The sequence below is a fragment of the Scatophagus argus genome, chromosome 6 (genome assembly GCF_020382885.2).
Source record: "Scatophagus argus isolate fScaArg1 chromosome 6, fScaArg1.pri, whole genome shotgun sequence".
NCBI classification, from domain to species: Eukaryota; Metazoa; Chordata; class Actinopteri; family Scatophagidae; genus Scatophagus; species Scatophagus argus.
The window spans coordinates 7968199-7990207 of NC_058498.1; the positions used below are offsets into that span (position 1 = coordinate 7968199).

Below are 22009 nucleotides of genomic sequence, written 5' to 3' on the forward strand. Positions count from 1 at the left end.
TTTTTTTTAACCGTTTGTTTCGATCTGTTTGTGAACAGGTGTTTAAAAACAAACAAACAAACAAAACGGCGTAATTGAGGAAGGAGGTCGAAAACAAAGATGAATAAAATACAAATTTTGACCGTTGACTCCACTGATGATGTTGAATTAAGTATTTTATTTTGAAGGGATTTTTTTTAAGTTAAAAAATATCTAACGTCTACTAAGGTTAATACATCTCCTTGTTCTTTCCTGGAAATACACTTAGAATAACTACCCAACGTACATATATGATGAGATCTCATGTAAAAACAATATTTCAGTACGAGAAAATACATCTAAAAAAAAAAAAAATTAGAAAGCAGTCTGAAATAATTCAAATCAAACAAATGTAGGCCTAGATTATATTTGAGAAGAGAAATCAGAATCCCTTCAGTAAAACTTGTTTTCTCTGGTTGTGTTTTTTGAGTCATGTGCATTAGCATTTGAATCCATCACATGATCACTGTCACATGTCGGTGGAAACTTTTGTTTATGACATGTTCATATCACTGAAGCAATTATCTGGCCGTGTCACTACAACAAGCTCATGTTTCTGTCTTAAAAACATTTCTAGCTGAAAATTAACCTGCATTTGGCCTGCCTTTTGATGGAAACATGCAAAACCAAACAACTGCTGTCTAATCTGTTCTGGAGTTGAGTCTGGTATTAATGCATGTTCCTGCAGCTGTACCCCTTGGACCTGAACCTGAGCTTACCAGCCTACAGCTGGACTATTGCCATTTTGCCAGGTTGGTGAACTCCACCTTCAGTTTATTTACATGTGCTTGCGGGCCAACTTTTTCTTTTCTTTTCTTTTTTTTTCTTTTTTTTTATCAGCAGATCCTGCTTCGCAGGGTCAAGGTTGTGTTATTGCTACAACATAGATTGTTTTCACAGTTTCGTGGTCAATCATGCTTGAAGGAGGGGATGAGAATCTTTCTGCGAAACAGACACTAACCTTCTTAGCATTTAGCACTGACACTGTAAACAGGTCAAAAGTAGGACAGTTAAGCCCAAGGCTGCTTCCCTTCCTGGCCTAAATAACAGAGGAGGCGAAGGTTCATGTTTAAACCACCTAACTGCTAAAGCAGCACTTGCACACTGTTTCAACATTTCACACTCTGATGGCCCCTGCACTGATCTGGCTAAACATTTATTTATATATCGGCCCATTAAGATTATGATCATTTTAAAGTAGTTAATTGAAAAACACACTATAATGATGTGACAGAGTGACTTAAGGTGGACACACTTTGAAGGAATTATAAATTCTCGTGAGCTGGAAGACTGAGGATCAGGGTTAAAGTCCCACACGTGAAATGGACAGAACAACATCACTTTAGTTGGGGTTGTATGTAAGCATTTAACTCAACTACGAGTTCAAGGAGTTCACTACATGTGTGAACAGGGTCTCATTTAAGTCACTTATCAAAAACGTTAAACTTGTTTTTGTCTCCCCTTTCTACAGTGAGAGTAATTCAAGAAACAGCCCGTCACTCATTAAGGTTGCTTCCCCCTTCGGGTCTGGCAAGCCAGTCTTTGCTGGTTCATGTAAAACCATTGCTTCCAGGCCACCACCGCAGAAAAGTTGCCACAGAGTTGCCAGAGTCCACATTTAAAAACTCAGTTATCCAAATAAAAGACATGTATCTGTTTGTGATAGGCTTAATCAGCATTGTGAGAAAAATTAGAAAGGCTTGATTGTAAAAGACATTCATTTATATGTAAAAGTCGCTCAGTGCTTTTAAAAACCGGTTTAATTCCAGTTGTAGTCACTAAACTTCACATCCTTATTAAACCACATTTCACAGAGGAAGTTTTCACTCCATTTTAAAGGGTCTAGAGGCCCTATAGTCGCACAGAGAAGCTAAATGTAACCAATACTATGATTTCTTTGCATAATTTTCAGCATTTCATTGTGAGACAGTATGTGAAGGAAAGACTCAGAACAGTTTCCATCAGAGCACAACTTAGTGGTACTTAATTTTGCATGACTTTCAGTGTTGAGTTGCAGATTATTTGGTTGTATTTTATTGTCTGTGCAGCAACTGCATGCATCTGCCCAAAGTGCAGTCTTAGTTCACTTACAGTATATCAATATTAATCGACAAAATTAGACTCAGCAACTTTTTCAGAAAGAAAAAAACATTCTTGAGTTTGACTGTCTTTTTATTAGGAGGTGAGGAAGATCACAAGAGCAAGAGGGCAAGCTGTGTATTCTCGGTCACTGCATGACAAAATGAGAGTGGAACTGGTTAGGGTAGGGATGCTGCGAGATCAAAGGTTTGGTGGTGTAGTTTTCACTGTGGGTGGTGCTGAACTGTGGATGGGCCAGTGGGAACCTGATGTTGCTCTGTTAACAGAACAAGAGGCAGAGACGCATCACATCAGCAGCCAAACGTGCAACCTTCTGATGACCAAAAGTGCAGCTATTTCTTTACTGTCACCATATGATGACTGCTCACCCTCTGCTGTGGCAGGTGAGGTGTCTTTCTGTAGGTCTTCAAAGGGGGGTAGTCACTCTTGGTGGTGCTGAAGTTTGGCCCGTGTTCTGCCAAACAGACTGAACAGTTTTAAATATCCACACACACCTCCCTTTAGATGCACCAACACGACCAAACCCTCACCTGGTCCCCTCAGTATGTTGCTCGAAAGTTGGGTGGCTGGTCTGGCTGGCACGCCGTCCTGTTTGCGGTAGTGTTCTTTGGCTGTGGTTGTGTAGTACAGGCCCGACAAACTGGGTGAGCTGAACTGTACGTGGCTTTTGGTCATTAGGTCAGACCCTGACACATGCACTGGACGTCCAGTGTGGTTCAGCTACGAGGAAGGATGTAGTCAGCGTGATCAAATACACTATGACACATTAGGAGCTTTTAACTCTCATTAAAAAATATCAACCAAATCTGTGCGCAGGTTATACATTAACCTAAAGTTCATGTTTATGATCTGTGCAACATTTATGTTTCAGGAATATTATGAATACAAAGAAAATCTGATGTTATCTCACATCGGAGAAGGAGGTTCTGTTGGTGGTGACGGACATCCTCTCTTTATTGCGCCTTGTATCAGTGTCCCCTTTGGGTAAGGAACTGGAATTTCGGTTCCTCCTTATTAGAACAACTGGATCTCCTGGGAAATAAACCAATGAGACCATGCCAGGCAGGATGACAGAGATAGATTAATTGAGCTTAATTGTTTTAGAATAAAAGTAAGATTAATAATTTAATTTGAATTAAATTATTATAATCATTTATAATAATTTGAATTCTAAAAATGAAGGCTCTCATGTGCCAGTGTGTCAGTATTAAAGTGTGCTTTATGGAGTCACACACAGTCTCAGTCTGCTTTAGGTAATCCAGATGAAATCCAGCTTTAAATTAAAAAAACAATTGTTCAATACAGTTAACACTAAACATCATCAAGCATCTACCGTGTATTGTTTCTCAAATACAGTAAAACAGGTCAAAAGAAACACTATTATGTACAGATTGCATAAAATCAACAAAATGTTTTTCATTCCTACTTTCCTCATCTCGTAGTGTCTTGGTATCTGAAGGTACAAAGTAGCTGCTTAGGTTTTCTTATACCACGGGTTGATTCTTCACTATGGGCAATTCAAGTGATAGTTGCTACAGTGATCAACCCCCTCTTGGAAGCCCGTATGTTAGCTAAAACATGACAACAAATGCCCTCTAGGCTGCCCTTCCCCAGGAAAAAGCACAATGCAGCGCGCTAACAGGTGCCCTCGTAAAGGAGAAAGTGTGATGAAGCTGCCCTACATGCTGGAAGATCTGCTGGCCTCCGAATGCCTCTAAATCTTTAAACAGTACAAAGTTCCCTCCCTGTATGTTGTTGTTACAGAGGTGTAGGTGTAAATGTGAGTCACGTATTAAAACAATTCGAATCTAAACCAGGGTTTGCTTATGTTCCACCATAAACGCATCAAAACTTTCTGCACCACTGATCAGATCTCAGCTGTCACTTAATGGACGTGAACGCAGAAAACACTCACTCGGCTTGTTGTAACAAAAAGCCTCCCTGGACGTGGATGACCAAGAGTCCTTAACGAAATGTCCAAGGTTGAATGTCAAATGCCGTTTAACCACAGGTGGGCTGTATTGAAAACACAGATAATGCTTACAATTGTGTGGGGATAAACTCAGCATGGTTAATCTTTTTCAAAGACTGACAAATAATGATTCTGAATTTGAATAATTTAGACCACTTTGAAATTTTGATTTATGAGGCCCTTAAGTCAGTCAAATGCCTGTTTTTTTGCAACCAAGACACCTGAAACCTCCTGACACCCAAAACCACAACATACAGTGAAACAAAGAGTTGTTCACCAAGTCTAAAACGTTATCTGAAGCTTGACACCAGACCCCACAGCCACAGTTTCCTCTGCTGCTTGACGTCTCTTTGCATAGGATGTAAACTGAGTCATGTTTCAAACCTGCAAACTGTGGGCCGGCTGAATGACGCAGCGTGAGTCGTCTCTCTTTCTATAATCTTCACAGGATCGCCCATAGCCACGGAGGAGGTGTGCTGTAAAGACACGATGAAAACACCCACAGTGTTGGCGCTGATTAATGCTCATTTCATGGAAAGTTTCATGAAAAGGTCACTACCCCTGTTGCTCTTGTGTTTCCTTAAAGCTGACAGTGCTGGTACTCCACAGGTCACCGTGGGTCTGCTCTTAACATGCACACAGCTGAGCGCAAAGTACTTCAGCCTGCATTACCCGAGTCTGTCTGTGAAGCCTGAGAAAACTGCTGAGTGGTTTAAGAGTTTTTTTTAAACACATTGACAAACTACTTAAGAATTATTTCTAAATCTACTCTTAAACCTACTGGGACTAAACCAGTTATAATGCCCTATGAGATGTTAAAGTGTACATTTTAGGTTCCAAAATGAGTAACATTTATAGCAAAATGTACTTTATCCACTTAATAGCTTCTGTCACTGTTAGATTATTATATATTTTATTATTAGATTATAGTTACTGATGCAGGAAGGTGTAAGAAGCAGCTTGATGTTGTATCTGTGTTTGGTAAGCTTACTTTATATGCTGCTGCGTATTTGAATACAATATATATATAATAATAAAACATGGCAAAGCACACTGTAAAATACATAATTAACACTGCAATGACATGCATCAACTTGAAACATGAGTTGAGCAACCTGGAGGCCCTCAATACTTGCCCACCTCACCAGGACTCTGCAGCACATTTTGAATGTCAAATCTTTATCCTCAAAGTAACTAATGACAACAGCTGCAGTGGATTAACAACATTTTCCTCTGAAGCTGGCTGATTTCTACTCTGCCTCTATACACCATTGGTTTTTGTCTTCTTGGTGACATGGCAATGTTACCTGGTATAACAAATAACAAATTTAGTATTGTAAGAGTTGGTCACAGTCACAGCTGCAAGAGTGATTTCACCAAACTGTAAGAAACCGAGATCTCCTAGTGTGAAGGAATGGACGGACTGATGAGCTGATTAAGATCTCATCATGTGAACACATGCTGGAAAGAAATAATTGTGAAACGAAAGCGAAAGAGGCAAGGGATCAGTTTTGGCTGCATGTCAATTTAAATATAAAGTAGAATGTAATGAAGTTAATCACTGACCTTTTTCTGTCTTCCTATCTTTTATTTTAACATTAAGGAATGGCTGTCTTTTGTTTTGTGTTTTGTGTTGCATCTCTTCTGTGTTATTGCTGCTTTGGAAAATTGGAAAATTAATAAAAATTTGACTTATTTAAAAAACAAAAAACATTTCCCTCTCAAATATGGTTGAGTTGAGGTCTTAAGTAAGAGACAAATGTAAAAAGTAAAATTATCTGAAAAGTAGCACATGAGCATTTGAGTACATGTACTGAGTTACTTGTCACCACTGTTTTAATACATTTAGACTTTTTAGTGCGGTCGTTGAGCTCATTGTTGTCGTTGTTTTAGTTAAAAACGTATTGATGTGTCTGCTCTTCATTTTAAATTCAGTTCACACAGGAAGGATTATAAAGTAGAGACATGAGGTTTACATTGCTTCCAGTCAGTCAGTCTGCAGGTGTTCATTCAAGCCATGTAGTTTTTTGGGGAAAAAAAACTCCTTATTTGATTAATAACGACTCAAGAGGAACAGCTGCTGCTGTGTTACCTTTTCCACAGGTTGAGCAGCTCTGCTCCAGGCTCCCTGGAAGGTGTTGTTGTACTGGGAGACAAAACTGCATGGGCGTCCGTCCCCTTTGATTGTGGGAAAGCCCTCTTCTACAGAGAAATTTTTTAATATTTTATCACACGACACGTTCTGCAGGTTTTCGGAGATGAACTCTCACACAGATTCCTTCACTGTTATTCATTATGAGTGGAGAATGTTGAAAGGCTGAAAGTTTTTTGGACTGTTTACCCACGTCTTGAGAGTTAATTCTTAACCACATTTGATGAATGTTCACATTCAAGTATGGTTTAGCATGGAATCCATAACCTAATCTAATATAATATGGATTTCGTGCGTTGCTCAGAAAAAGAAACGGTGAGAATGATACTGCAGTCACTAACCTAGATGTTTAGCCTTGGCTTTTACAACAGGAGAGCCATGCTGCGGAGTGAAGGAGGCTTTGCTGGTGCTTTCTGGGAGCTTTTCCACTTTCTGGATATTCCTGAAAGCTGATATTGGTCGGATGGGAGCCAGAGGAGGCTGGAAGGGATGGGGCCGAAATTTCTGAGAATGGTTGGTGAGGAAAGCATCCTCTCTAGGGTCCGTTTGCATCTTGAAGTTGGTGTTAAATTTGGTCCAGCCAGGGGTGTGGGTCACCTGCGGCACAGGGTGACGCTTGTAGGACACCATCGTCTCTGTCTCGTGCTCCTTGATGTACCTCAAGTCCTTGTGGTCCACTTGAGCTGGGGTTGGCTGACTAACAGGTTCTGCCTTCTTGAAAGAAAAAGGCTGGAAGTCCTCCTGGAAACTGGTTGAGAATGCATCAGGACTGCTGTCCAGAAATGGGATGTTGGTAGACAGGAAGGACCCTTTGTCCACAGGACGGGCTTGGATCATTGTTTTTACCACTGCAGACATATTGGATACCACCAGTGTCCTTCTTAGATTACTGTGACTCTTTGGTTAAGCTCTTCTACTGAAGCAGGTGAAAAATGCTACAATGCCTCACCATGGAAACCTCTGTGCTGTGGAACATGAGGATGTTGCTACTGTTGCTGCTCCTGCAGAGAAACAAATGCATGCTGTGGTGTCCTGTTACCTCACCATAACATATGCAATGAGTGGACTGGACAGGTCAACTAACTCAACTTCTTCCCTGGAGTCCTTGTGCTTTCTTGTCCCGCAGATTCCTATCGATCATGACTGGACCTCCTGCTGCGGTCCTGCTGCAGTCCTGCTCAAAACCTACTGCAATTACTACTGTTTAGTCATAATCTGATTTAAATCTGTTACGACTCAGTACAGCTACTACCATTATTGTTACTACTATTGTTATCAAAATCACCATAATACCTTCTGTATACTTCATTGTCATTATCATTATCTACATTTCCGATACTTCTGGTATTATTACTGCTGCTATGCATCTCTGCTTGTGTGCTCCTTCTCTCACACCCCACCCCCTCTGCCTCTCTCCCTTGCTCTCTCTCTCTCTCAACCCAACCGGTCAAGGCAGATGGCCGCCTATCTTGAGCCGGGGTCTGCTCCAAGGTTTCTGCCTTCTAAAAGGCAGTTTTTCCTCGCCACTGTCTCCAAGTGCTTGCTCAAGGGGGAATGTTGGGCTCTCTCTATTTACAATTTAATTAAAGAGTTTGGTCTAGACCTGCTCAAATTGGAAAGTGTCATGAGATAACTTTTGCTGTGAATTGGCGCTATATAAATAAACTGAATTGAATTGAATTGAATTGACAGACAAAACTATGCAACTATAATATTTGATTCTGAAACAACTGCACACACAAAACGTTGCTCACGCTTGGAGAGAAATTTTCACGGTTTCCAGGCTGACATTGAGGATCTAACAGTGAAACAGCAGACTTCCTTCTGTCTGGTTTCTCTTGTGTTACAAAAAAGCAGCTAGGCAGAAGTTTCCTCACCTAGAAGAAACTACTAAATATTTGTAGTGGGTATTCTTCCCCCTTTCAAGAGTCTCATAATTCAGTGTTATGTCAGATAAATGTGCAATATCAACTTGCAGATGAGCATGATTCTGTATGTATTTGATCACAAGAGGCAATTACATTGATGATGTTTGAAGTAAAAAAAGTTAAATAAATAAATAAATTATGTGCAGTTTCTGTTGTTATCCCGGCAAATTCATACATTATGTTGTTCTGTTCATGCACGTCCACAATGTGGCTCAGCAACACTCATTACAACAGCAGATGTCAGTCAAACTTCATTTTGGAGCAGTCACTTCCCTGCCTAGTCAAGTACTGTACTGTATCTCATTGAACTGCTCTCCAACAATGAAAAGCATCGTTTTAGGTGCCTCAAACGTCCAACTGTGACTCAGCATTCTCTTTCAGTGGTCACATTCTGCTGTATAATTGAAAAACCTTGAAAAAAAGAGTCGCATTGGTCCCTGTCGCTCTCTTCGGTGTATTTTTTCGTAATAAAATGTATAAATATAAAAAATACGAAATGCTTCTAAACAATGAGTCGGGTGTACAATTAGAGTAATAATAGAACAGATTTTAAAAATAACTTAACATATGTAAAATGCACTTTCAGGATTTTATTCCCGAGGAAAGCGGCAGAAGGAAGTGACGTATTTCAGCGACAGGTTCTTCCGCTCTCTTTTCGTTGAGGCTCAGCTAGCGGCCGGGTGGGTACACGTTTTGTCCTGTATATATTTATCGATTTTAAGTGACTGTTGGGTTGTTTAAAGCGATTATAACAATATATTTCCCTTCTTATGTGGATATTAATTCTGTATTAATTATTACGGAATCAATTCTAAGGCAGAAAATGGAGGAAATTGTGGCTGTACTTCACGCTAATGGTAACTTACGCATGTGGCAAGGCCACGCACCGAGTTCAGCCGTTGCTAACATTAGCTACCATATCTTTAGCTGCTGAACTAAAACCACCACTATTTTTCACTAATGTCATAATGTAATGGTCTTGAAACGGGGGGGAAATTACCATTACGCTTCTAATGGATGTGTATGACGGGTCTCTGTGTCGTTGACATGTGAAAGGCGCTGCCGGTTACCGTGTGGCCAGCGAGTTAGCTTAACTTGGAGCTAATGGCAGTTTTATTTCTCAGCCTGCAAACATGCAGATCTTCGTGAAGACGTTGACGGGGAAGACCATCACCCTTGAGGTTGAGCCCAGCGACACTATTGAAAATGTCAAGGCTAAGATCCAGGACAAGGAAGGTGAGCAATCGCGTTTGACTCTGAGAGAGATGGAAGCCGTGACAGTTTGTCTAGCAACGTACGTTTCATGCCTTGTCAATGGCTATTTATAAGCCTTTTATCTTCAGATTTAGTAGTAGTAGTAGTTTAGATTAAGTGTCGCAAAACATTGTGTGTGTGTAAGGTGGTTTTGTTCAAGGTTTTGCTGTGGTGCAAGCTAGTAGATTTGGTTTGATGGGAGACCAGATTTTTGGCTCCTCTGGTCTAACCATCATAACTTGACCAATATTGTAATATGAAACAAGTTTTGTAAGCAAGTGGCTGATAAAAAAAAAAAAAAATCTTGTTCAAATTATTTAATATGAATGATATATGATGATTGGCGTTATTAGCCACTTGACATCTCTGCCTCTTGTATGTAAATGTAATGTATTGCTCATGGTTAAATATAAGTGCCATGTGGTTACTATGTTTTGTGTTTTTGCAGGTATTCCCCCTGATCAGCAGCGTCTGATCTTCGCTGGCAAACAGCTGGAGGATGGACGTACACTGTCTGACTACAACATCCAGAAAGGTAACAGCTCGTTTAAAATAAGACCAGATGTGTCAATGATGAAATGTTAGTTACAAAAGATTTAAGTTAAAACTGGCGTCTCTGAGAAATTGTAAGGATGCTTGCACGCCATAAATTATACTTATAATACACAGTAGTACATAATGTAGTACACAATACAAGTTTTTTGTGCATTGTTCCATTCTCAAGGGTCTACAGCTTGTAAGCTCTTGCAGTGTACCGAGTCATTGTAAAATACGAGATCGCTCTCTGTTGCATTGTTTGTGGATGCGCCTGAACTTGAGACTGACATCAAGGTGTCTTATCTGCCCACCAGAATCCACTCTGCATCTGGTTCTGCGTCTGCGTGGTGGCATCATCGAGCCTTCACTCAGGCAGCTGGCCCAGAAGTACAACTGCGACAAGATGATCTGCCGCAAGTAAGTCCTATTAAGCCTTCTGTGCAGTGTAAACACTGGTTGACATAAGACAGCATAGGTGGGCAGGCGTAGGCTGTATACGTTTACTGCCCACAGATTCAGTAACTATATGGAAATACTGAGGGACTCGCGATGTGGCTGTTAATATTATTCCTATTGTTTTCTGGCATTTAGCCAGTGTTTCACACTAAACCTTGAGCTAAGGATAAAAACTGATACAGGCACTGATATTTTTCCTCCAACTGTCTAACAAAAGCTTGGTAGTACTGGGAAAAAAAATCTTCTGGTGTCCTGAGAACAGTATGACCAACGTTTTGAATCAGTCAAAAGTGGAGGTTGGTTCAGGAGAATTATTTTCTTTATAGTTGACCACCTACCTTTTTGTTTTGCAGGTGCTATGCCCGTCTGCACCCCCGTGCTGTCAACTGCCGCAAGAAGAAGTGTGGACACACCAACAACCTTCGCCCCAAGAAGAAGCTGAAGTAGACATGTTGATTAAATCGGCTGTGAATGCCAATTTGTGTTAAAATAAATGTAAGAAAACGATGCTGCTTGTCTGACTTGTTATTCAGTGGAAGGAAAAAATGTGAATTTTTGGTTTAATGTGATTTCATGTGTACAATATGTGATCGAGAGGCTGTATAGTTAGATTTTAATGGCAAAAAAGGTCACAAGATGGACAGACCAGGTGAAGCAGGTGCAATAAACTTTAAAGTTGTTCCTGGGCAAATATTTTACATCAGAGGCCAGTTCACTGAATTATCAGGGCAATTCAGTAAACCTGCTTCTTGGAACTGGCACTGGTTGAAACTGGAATGGTGAACACACTCCAAAACTTTACGGGCACAGTGCCAGTTTGTACTGGTTGGCCGAGGTTTTCACTTTATTTTAATTTGGCATGCAAAGCTGCACAGGCTGAACTGAGAAACAAAACACCATGTGTTGACAAGTCAGACTAATAAACACATTTCATGTGGCTGGTGCTGTCTGAATCTAAATGACAGATACTGCACTGTCTGTGCCAACATTACAGAGCTGTAAAAAGATGTTTGTCACATCTCCAGCACCTAGTGGTGATTATCATCTGAAAGAAAATCAACTCAATGCCAAACCTGCTGCTGCACATGCGACCTGCATGTTCTTGTAAAGAGTTTTTCCCACCCATGCTGCTATGTTGCAAGCAAGATGAACGCATCACAGCAGTGCTTGAAATTGCCAGCTCAAAGTGATGAACTGCAGGAGCTCAAGACCCACAGTAATTTTATTATCGGCTAACATACCAAAATCTTTCAATTCAGTGAGAATAACATAAAATGCAAGTCAAGGAAACAAAATTAATCGTTTAAGATGTAAAGTGTAGGAATGCTCAATTACACAACCCTGAGTTTGTTGACCTCGCATCACACAAGAAAACACGGCAGTCACTGCATGACTGATTTTTAATGTTAAACAGTTCTATACAAATATAAGGAACTCATCTCACATTGTCAAATTCCATACAAATGTCTGCTTTCCTCTATTGAGAAATTCTTGTGAATCGTGGCCTTGAACAGTTGACTCCTGTCCTCTTATTTAACAATACTCAAACTGAAGTACTCTGAGGTATTTTGTGTGTCGTACTGAAAGGTCATCTGATTCCGACACAGAGAAAAGAGAAGTTAAACAAACGTTTACCTAAAAATCTGATGAACTTAAGCGTCTTTCAGAGGGACTTGATGTGGCTTCAGCGTGATAGTGGTGCATCTTTGGTTCTGCATTCTCTGTTGTAGCTAGCGACAGGTGTTTGAAGAGGCCTTATTCCAGTATGTTCAAAGAGGAATCCACCCACAGAAATCCAAACAAATTTTGCTTCTACTATTTATGCTTTGCTAATTATTTCACACATTTACCAGAATACGCCGTGAATAAAATTTGTCTTGCGTTTACAATGCAACATTCTGCAGGGAAACCTTGGCTTCTGACAATCATGTAGATGTTCTTGTACACACACCACCCTAAACATTGCAGACCAAACACACCCCCCACAAAAAAAACAAACAAACCAAAAAATTTTAGCCCTCTCCATTGTTCAACAACTTACAATTTCTCAAGTGGTCAAACACCAGGTGGGAAATTTGGTCTTACGTTTTGGGGATGCCCTCCTTTCTAGGTATACAGGAATTACTACTAATGCATTGTGTCGTTGTGCCTTAATGATACACTGGAATAAGGCTGCTGTGATGCAAAGTGTTTCTGACATCAACTGTGAGGAGCTCATGCTGAGGAGCCGATGGCACCTGATGCATTTTTCTTCATGCTTGATAAAAGGCTGGTACTAATCTGTCACAACGTGGTGAAGCCATGAAAAAAAAAGACACACTTGTGAAAACAAAGCACTGACGATGTTAAAATGGATGAGAACGGGCTTTACGGCGGTCTCATTACCTACAAATTACTTGTATTGACTATGAGCAGGCATCTACGCTACAGACTTTATTGCTTGCGTGTAGCAGCTGATGTCAGAACTCCAGGAAAGTGGAGTAACTTGTCAAAATGTTCAATCTCATTGGACTGACTTCATATGTAATAAAACCTCTTAATGTGATCCATAGCAACAGAATGCAGTAACATAATTATCATTACTGTATCAGGCTTGTTGAATTGTAGAAATATTTGTTTGTAAAAACACAAATAATAATACATGATCCCGTACTTTGTTACATTAACAGATTTCATTATGTCACATTTTGACAACGTATGACCCTGACAGTCACTGCATCATCAGCTGCAAAGGCCTGCACCTTATTATTACTTAATTTACTGTCATATGCGGAAATCAATAACTCATCAGCGGGCAAAAAGCAAAGATGGACAGATACTGTGCAGAAGTTCAGAAGGTCACGCAGAAAGCAGACAGACAAGTCAATTAAGTACCCTCTTAATAAAACTACTGCGGTTGTGCTTTTTAACTCGAGCAGTCTCTGCTTGCAGGCTGCTAACTATTGCGCGCACACACACACACACGCGCACACATACACACTCGCACAAACACACACACTCACACACACAAAGCTTCACATTCCTTGGCACGTCCGGGGCATGCAGTGCTCTCATAGTGATCTATGCTCTGCTGCTCCACTGAGCCTCTCTATAAGGTTATTATAACTATTGTGGCAAATGCTAGTGTCGAGCAACACAGAATGAGTACACGATGCAGAACTGGATCCTTTTGTGAATGCTGACAAATGTAAACAAAACAAAACTTGGCACAAAACAACAAGTGCATGTTCAACTCAACAGCATCAGGCTGGGGAAGCAGCGTCTCTGTCCACAGGTGACAACGGGCGGCCCGGTGGAGAGGACAAACCTACCAGCCGCAGCTTGGGTTTATCACCGACTGGGCTGGTGGCGTTGTTGATTTCCCGTCCAGGCTGTGAGCAACCCATCGATGAACATGAATAATAGAACGAGTAGAGAGAAAGAGCAGTCCTCAGAAAACTCAAACAGAAAAATGTTCATATGCTGGCGATCCTCAGAGGACAAAGTCTATCAATGCATCTCTGAGTTTGCTGAAGGTCTGGCTGGTCTGAGGCCAGTCCAGACTGCTGATGGTAAACTGGAGCTGACTTTATTCGGGGTATTTTGTCTGCCTGTGTCCTTACCCTGACCAAAGCTTCTAATGTGTGCATCTCCACAGTGTTGATGGATGCCACCAGCATGAACTCAAGGTTGTTATTGTGCAAAAGTAGACTTTTTTTTTTAAGCTTTTCTTGCATTTTCTTAGTTGTCTTACTCACAGTGACGTCCAAGATCTAACAATAACATGTTAGAAAAATACACCTCTAGCAGTACTTTCATTATGTGTAGACTACAGACTATTCAATGTGTCAAAGACAACACAGACAGGTGCTTTGCTGCTTCTCTAAACAAAATGTCCAGAATTATGAATAATTATGTTTAATGCAGGTGCAAAAATTTAATTGTCCATGAAAGCCTTGATGCGAGTCCTGCTGGTACAGGACTGCAGTTTTACTGTCTGTGACCAGACACAGTCGAGTGGTTCAGACCAGCTCTGCAGGAAAACAGCACTTCAATCGATTGGACAGATCAGACTGATCTTTCGATTCTTTCCTAGTTTTACAGCTACTCTACATACACTATTACAAGTAAAAACACCACTCTGAATAAAGTAAAGATATACCACACAAAAAGAGCAGGAACTCCTTTGATACCTGCTGAAAATGTCTACTTCTGCAAGCTCAAAATCAGTTTCGGTGCACTTGGTCTTTTAAAGGTACTTTGTGTCCTTTTGAGACAGTACTGTAATTACCATGAAGAACTGAAACTATCACCGAAAAGACAGTCAGCTTTCAGCAGCCACTACTCAGCATTTAACATTACAAACCAATGGATCAGATTTTGACAAAATACACAGGATTGCTGTGACACCAAACAGAGGAAGAGGGCGCTGTTGGATGGTGAAAAGAGTATAAAAAAAACGGAAAAAATAAGTAATAGTAGCGAATTATTCCCAACTATTTCTGAAAACTGTACCATGGTTGCTGTCCTAATGAGACACTGATGCACAGTACAGATGTTTTATTTTGCACATAGCACCTTTAAGAGATTTCTGCTACCTGCTGTTCACCTGCACTGATCTTTAAAAATGAAGGTAAACAGTGTTTTCCTCCATGTTGCTTTGATTATTGCTCTGCTGATATTCCAGTAAAACACAAATCAAGGCCACATGGGTGGAACCAGTACTGACTGTGGAGATGCAGCCCAGCTGCCGCTGTGGCTATTTGTCGATGAGTTTCGCCAGACTCTGTCTCAGGTCATTCAGATCGCAGATTTTGACGTCCAGAACCTCAATGATACGTTGGACCTCGACCTCCGCCTGCGCCTGCTCCTCCCGGCTGGAGGCCAGTGTCTTTTCAGCACTCTGAACCTGATCCTCCAACTCCGTGTTCCGTCTCTCGACATCCTGCAGACACATTATCATTTATTAACACAGTTTTCTCATCCGGATGGATTGTTGTCTTATGTTATTAGCATGTGCAAACGGTGCTCTTAAATGTTTATCATTTACCTTTTTTTTTACCTGGAATTCACCTTGCAGAGTAACATCGTAAATCACTCTGGTCATGAGTGTTTTCAAAATGCCATGAATGTAAGGTTGGAGTACAGTGTTTCCTGTTATTTAAATTTCTCCTGTCTGTATGATTCTTCTATATGAAGTTTGGTCAAGCAAGACCGATTACAAGGACTTTACCAAGTATCAATTAGGACACATGTATGTTTCTATATACACCATATTGAGTTTAATGCAGAGAGGTGTAATTTATCCAGTGACTTTGTGAACCTTTAAATTTTAACATTAAGACAGTATATGTGTGTATACTATAACAAAGACAGTTTTGAAACAAGTGAAGAGAATTTCACTTAAAGGCACTTTGGCAGATACTGTTTACTTCAGCAGGGTTGAACAAGGACCAGCTCAGCTGAAGAAAATTACCTGCAAATTCTTCATTCCCTGTGTGACTGCATGTCCTATCGGGATTATTTGCTTCGAACTGTTTATAATGCAGATTTAAATATGCAATTTAGTCCATATGTCAACTGCAGCGATGAATATACTACATAAATGACAGCAAAGGTCAAATATGAATAAATTTTATTCAGAAATGGCACCATTACGAAGAATGATAAGAGGCTAGATAATAAAAGCTATGCAGTATGCATCAGGTATAATCGTGGAAATTTGTCTCTCCTTGACGTCCTCAGTTCTGTCCTACTGTACTGTGCCGTCTCTTTTGTAGGTACAGTATAAGAGCTTTGATTTCAATTAATTGACTAACAGAGCAGAAAACAGCATGTAAGGCAAAAGACTGCTGTGTTTCTTACTATAAAGAAAGCTTCTCGTCCACACAAATCTAACCAACTGAGACTGAAGATAACAAAGACAGATACATCAGTAATATCTGCAGAATAGAAATAAGAAAAACAGCTTGTACTAGTACAAGACCTGAAAAGAAAATGTTTTGAGGACTGAACCGGTAACCTCTCAGCAAATGAATCATGAACATCAATGGCAAAAAGAAAAAAAAGATTAAATGAATGCCACAGGGAAGACAAAATGCTATTATCGCCTTCCCTGTTGATGATTTTGCTTCTCCTCCTCCCAGGTCAGGTAACAATAGAAATGTGGGTGAGGAAGACCAATTTGCGCAGTACGAATTTTGCCTATTTATTGTCTGTTCACAAGAAAAACAATCATCATGTCTGAGTGTTGCTTAGGAATGAAACCGCCCGTCACTACCAGCAACTAGTTTTAAAAGAGATGCAACCTTGGGGGAAAAAAAGTCTTTAAAGCCTTTAAAGTGGTCTTGGTGACACAACAGTTATCTGCTCAATGATGATATAAAGAAAAACAAACAAAAAAAGAGACAATTAAAAAAAAGAAATCGAACACACAGAATTTCACTCCTGTGCCAGTCTGTTGTTGTAAGGTTGCCAGCTATGTCTCGTAGCTGTTCCTGTGCACCATGTCTTATTTTTCAATTGCGATAAAACTTCAAATTACATATCCAGTTACAATATGCGCTCCTGTTAACCATTACTTTACCTAAAATCCTCTGAGGTAGGTGTCACTTACCAGTAACAGAAGTACGCTTGTAAAGTAAAACAAAGTAATTCTGACTGCAACCTGGCGAGTCTCTGTGAGGACTCCAGTGCTCAGCCGGCGGTCAGCTCACCTGGAGTCTCTGTGTGGCCTCCTCTCTCTCCTTCTGCAGCTCACCCACGTCTGTTTTCTTGCTCTGCAGATTGAGAATTTCCTGGAAAACACAGCAGTTTCAAAACGTAATTTGATACCATCACAACACCACCTCCGTTTGTCAGAACACGCTAAGCTACAGTCACCTCTTCGAATGTTTGCACCAAAATATTTCATGTGGTTCTAACACGAAGCTAAATCATGTATTGGTGATCAGATTTGGAACAGCTTGATGGGTTTTTTTTTTTTGGCAGGGCAGGGGATTCAACCTCCCAGTGGAAACACACCAATGTGACCTTGTTTAGACAGACATGGTTATGTTAATGAGGCTGAAGGACAGCAACAAGCTGTTTTCAGGGAATATTTCACTTTAATATCCATCTTATTTCTCCAGGGAAAACGGTTTTTGACTGAGCAGGCCCAGCATGCATTTGATGGACACTGACTTGGCTCATTAAGGTGCAAAATATTCACGGGACATCATAATAAAAATCACATTAAATCAGGCTTGGAAACCGTTCTGAAGGTGAGTCAGAAAGGTCTGATTTCACTCCACATGTAGGTGGCAGCTCTGGACGTCTGCTACATTCATTTATTGTGTGTTTTCTGAGGCTTTGGTGTTTTATCAAAGCTCTCTTTTTCTGACCAAACCGATGAATCATCATGAAAAATGATGCCTCAAAGATAAAAATAAGGACATTGTGAAAACAGAGAATAGAAGGGCATTAAAAGGGCAATAAAAATGAAAAGACACATTCTCTTCTACTTATATCCACCTGGGTATCATTTAGTTTTGTAATTATCTTTTGTTCAAAACAAAATTATTGAACCAGAAAATTTTCATGAAAACCCTTAAAGGGACAGTTCACCTCAAAACGTATGATTCAAAAACACACATTTTTCCTATTCCCTTTGGTGCTGTTTATCCAACAAGATCATTTTGGTGCGAGCTGTCGAGTAAGAATCGTACCTTTACAAATGATTCAAGGAACAAACACTCAAACTGGAAAATTTCCTGGATAAATGCAGATGTAAATAACAAAATGCTTCCTGGTTTGTTTGTTGCAGACGGAGACTGATGTTCTATTTTCACAAACTACTTTCTACTGGTGATGTATTACTGTGTGTGTGCTGGTGTATTATTGATGTTATAGACACACACAGGTTCCCTTCAGGATGCTAAATGGATTTGGACAGTGTCTTGCCTGGTCTTTGGCGCTCAGCAGGGCTTTCAGCTCCTCTACTGACTGACTCAGCTCCTCTCTACCAGTCTGACCAGCAGCAGGAGGCCCCAGCTGGGCCTCAAGCTCTGCCACCTGGAACACACACACACACACATAATTAATACACACTTCATAATAACAGTGCTTGAAGCTAAGGCTCACAGTTTGTGTGCTAACACAATTCACATTCACAATGAAAAGGCTGACATGTTGATGCTTAAAACGCTTAAATTTTGCCATCTTATTTTGGCTTGTTAACATTTGCCAATTAGAACTTAACACAAAGTACAGTTGAGACCTGATGGGAAAGCCGGTAGTTTCATCTTAAACCAACCAGTATTGGACAAATTAAAATGTTGACCTGATGGTGGCGCTATGGGGCTCACCAGGAACAGAGGAGAAGCTGAAACAGGTGGATTTTGAGAGATCATTTGAGTGCTGAAAGGTCTGATAGATTTTAATCCCGGATCTCGGTTTGTCATTATAAGTGGCAGAAAACGAGACAAGATGAGACGATTTCTGTATAAATAAAGCTCATGTTATAATAATATAATGTGATAATGTGTGGATCAGTTGGATTTGAACACACACACACACAGTGGAGTTCACAGGTCGTATTACAACACGACTACACACAAAACACTCAGCAGAATATTGATATTATATCAAAAATGAAATAGAAATGTTAAGAAAGAGTCTCCTTTGTTCACAGATTTTGGGGCTGATTGATGAAAGTCAGCAGCCTAATCCTTTTAGCGCTTTGTCTGAAACTGATCAGTCCTGTTCAGGTTTCATGGGGATACAAACATGGATGGACAAACATGAAAAACAAAAATCTGAAACAGAAATCCTTCGTAGCACACACTGGGATCTCATTTCAGCCATTATCCAATGAATATGCTTTGAAAAGGTCGTGTAAAACGTCATTTGTGGTGTAATTTTTCAATTCCAAAGAAGCTCACATGACCTTTGACCTCCAGCTAAAACATGGAAATCTGCACAATTAACATTAAAAGGTTTTTATATGACAGCTGCAGTGCACAAATACAACAACACAGTCACACACACACACACACACACACACAAACACACGTGATGAGTATTGATGGAAATGTTGGAAAACCAACAGAGGGTCATCGCCCACACATATCCACCTACACACACACACACACACACACACAGTGATTTTCAGAGCTGATTTGGAGTCCATTTAGTCACAGAACCCAGAGTGTCTTTAACAGCTTCCATCATGCATCACTCTGCCGTGCAATTCACAAATGAATCGAAAACGTTTTGTTGATTTATACCCTCCCTCGCCTCTCTTGAACCTCCACACACACACACACACACACGCTATGCTGCCAGTGGTCATGGTACTGAACTCTCTCTTGCCTTGGAGACGTCTTTATTTCTTTTATAAACTGCTGGGGGGCTGTGACCTTGTGGAAAATCATAAAAAATATTTTTTCCCAATCTGACCCACTTCTTTGTGTTTACCATTTTAACAGAAGTGAGTGAAAGTTTGACTAAATTCTTCAGCCTTTGAAGTCCAAATATGATGCGATTTAAAGTTTGCGGTTCGCTGACGATCTACTCGGTTATCTTTCAGGTCTTTGTAGCTCAGCACTCAGTTCAGTGTTCAGGGTTTCAATTCCCACTGGGCCTCGTTTATAACAAAAGAAAATAATAAGCTATAAGTTTTTGCATGCTGTGGAAGTAATTGAAGCAAGACAATAATTGTGTCCCGAGTGTTTACAGTTTGAAATAACAAGCTTTTACACAGATTCATTTCAAGACTGAAAGTTATATCACAATGTTTGTTTTCTAAATCTGAGTTTGGCTCTGATGACCACTGCATAGTTCAAAAATAATACAATCAAATCTGTTTATATGCCCTAAAACATGCACATATAATTTAGAAATCTGTGTGTTAAAAAGAACTGGGTTTAACCTGGCAGTCCTCCCATTCAGATAATTAGATAAGGTTTACATGACAGTCTGCATATTCTGAGCGTTGCTTTAATTAGATTAAACAGATCAAATTTGCGTGTGCATGTCAGTGTTTACTCACCAGCTCAGCTGCTGCAGATGAATCCTGACTTTAGACATGATCACAGCTGACAGGCGAAGCATTTGTATGCTACTTTATACTTTCTGTTCATCTTTTACTCATCTTTACTCATAGTAACTACGAAAAAAATTAGATTTTGTCTACGGCCTGCCAAATATTCAACTGTGGAGAGTCAGGACTGAAAATGAAGTACTGTATAAAATTTGTCAAATTAATACGATAAATAAAAATGCAAATAATCATGATTTACAGTTTCCCAAATGTGAATAATTGCTGGTTTTCTTTATACCGTGATAGTAAGCTGACTATTTTAACTATATTTTCTGCAAATTTATAGACCAAAACATTGATTGGATTTGAGAAAGATGTGAAGTGGCAGATTAATCGTTAATGAAATTAATAGTTTCTTTCAGCCTTCAGTGTGTGGAAATCCTGCTGTGTCTTTATGAAAAAAGAAAAGGTTTTCTTTCACAGGAAAACAGGGGAATTCAAACACGGAAGCCTTAACTCTTGGCCTGCTTGGTTCTGGTTATTTCATGTCTGTGCTGTAGGAATCATCACAATGCTTGTTATTGCTTACTGCTTGCATTTCGATTCACTGAATGTCTGAAATGTAAATGTGAGTGTGAGGACAGAGAGGGTTTCCTGCTCCAACCCCCTTCCCCCCCAGCATTTTCACAGGACATGTCAAAGTGGCTCTTTATAGATTCCACGCTATGCTTTGTCGCCCGCCATCCGAGCCAAGCTTCAGGGAGAAAAGGGTTGAAGGGGAGGTGGTGGGTCTCCATGATCCCAGAGGATTCAACCCCTTCCCAGCCACTCTGTGTGTGACAGCTACTGTCCCCAGAGGCAGCAGCTCCACATCTCTGAACTGCACACAAACGCATGAAGAGAGAAACCTGAGAAAAGTCTGGTTTGTCGTTTTTTTTGTTTTGTTTTTTCTCAATTATGTTCCCAGAATTTGTTTACTATTAATATATTAACGGAAGATTGAAAAACCAATGGTGCCGTATAGTGTAGACATCTTGGAGCAAAGAGCCAATTAAGACATTAATGCAGATGCAGCATAAATATCAAAAAGATGGTGGCTACTGAACAGTGAGAACAACTTAGTCAGTCATTATTAATATCATATTGTTCACTGTATTTGGCAAATTCAGAGTGTCTTTCCGTTCATAATGTTTACTGTATGTATGTACAGTTCATGACAGCATCCACTGAGGATATTCCAAACATTCATATTTAATCCACCGGTTTGTGTATGTGAACAGCTGGGTTGGATAATAAGACGATATGTGCTGTGAAACAATATAATTTTCCCAGCTGTCAGAGATATTTTGCGGCACATTTAATCAATCAACTGACAGAAGAGTTACTGGCAGCTATTTTGATAACCAATCAACCGTCATTTTTCAAGCAAAAATGCCAAATATGCTCAGTTTCCAGCTTCTTACATTTCTTTCTTAATCTCGATTCACATGAGACGAATGTCACAAGGGGAACCTCATGTGATTTAGAAACCATCCCCTCATGTTTGAGCTTTTTGTCGTATTTTGCAGCAGGTCATAGTTACTGTTGTTGTT

The 22009-nt window shown here is 40.1% G+C and overlaps 3 protein-coding genes across 7 annotated transcripts in view; 1 reads left to right on the forward strand and 2 right to left on the reverse strand.

Moving 5' to 3' along the window:
- Positions 1-1858: 1858 nt before the first annotated feature.
- LOC124061137 lies at positions 1859-7404 on the reverse strand. 2 transcript variants are annotated; one of them, XM_046392703.1, is made up of 8 exons: positions 6584-7404; positions 6183-6292; positions 4475-4566; positions 4034-4134; positions 3029-3150; positions 2649-2838; positions 2487-2584; positions 1859-2374 (listed from the first exon to the last, which is right to left on the reverse strand). In XM_046392703.1, exons 1-8 carry the CDS (start codon positions 7098-7100, stop codon positions 2246-2248), a joined length of 1359 nt encoding a protein of 452 aa, XP_046248659.1. In that variant the 5' UTR covers positions 7101-7404; the 3' UTR covers positions 1859-2245. The 2 variants fall into 2 exon arrangements, with proteins under 2 accessions (XP_046248659.1, XP_046248660.1); XM_046392704.1 differs by having other exon boundaries at positions 2487-2572; positions 6584-7401.
- A 1313-nt stretch (positions 7405-8717) lies between these two features.
- Positions 8718-10924, forward strand: uba52 (ubiquitin A-52 residue ribosomal protein fusion product 1). The gene is made up of 5 exons (XM_046391325.1): positions 8718-8850; positions 9295-9406; positions 9873-9959; positions 10276-10378; positions 10771-10924. The coding sequence occupies exons 2-5, from the start codon at positions 9304-9306 to the stop codon at positions 10862-10864; spliced, it is 387 nt and encodes a 128-aa protein (XP_046247281.1). The 5' UTR covers positions 8718-8850; positions 9295-9303; the 3' UTR covers positions 10865-10924.
- An 875-nt stretch (positions 10925-11799) lies between these two features.
- LOC124060403 (homer protein homolog 3-like) overlaps positions 11800-22009 on the reverse strand; it is a 42173-nt gene continuing 31963 nt past the window's right edge. For 3 of the 4 annotated variants that reach the window (XM_046391322.1, XM_046391324.1, XM_046391321.1), the window contains 3 exons: positions 18338-18448; positions 17113-17193; positions 11800-15341 (listed from right to left, as the gene is read on the reverse strand). In XM_046391322.1, the coding sequence (XP_046247278.1) occupies positions 15156-15341; positions 17113-17193; positions 18338-18448 (378 nt within the window). In that variant the 3' untranslated portion in view covers positions 11800-15155. The remainder of the gene's footprint in view (positions 15342-17112; positions 17194-18337; positions 18449-22009) is intronic. The other variant, XM_046391323.1, reaches the window with a different exon arrangement.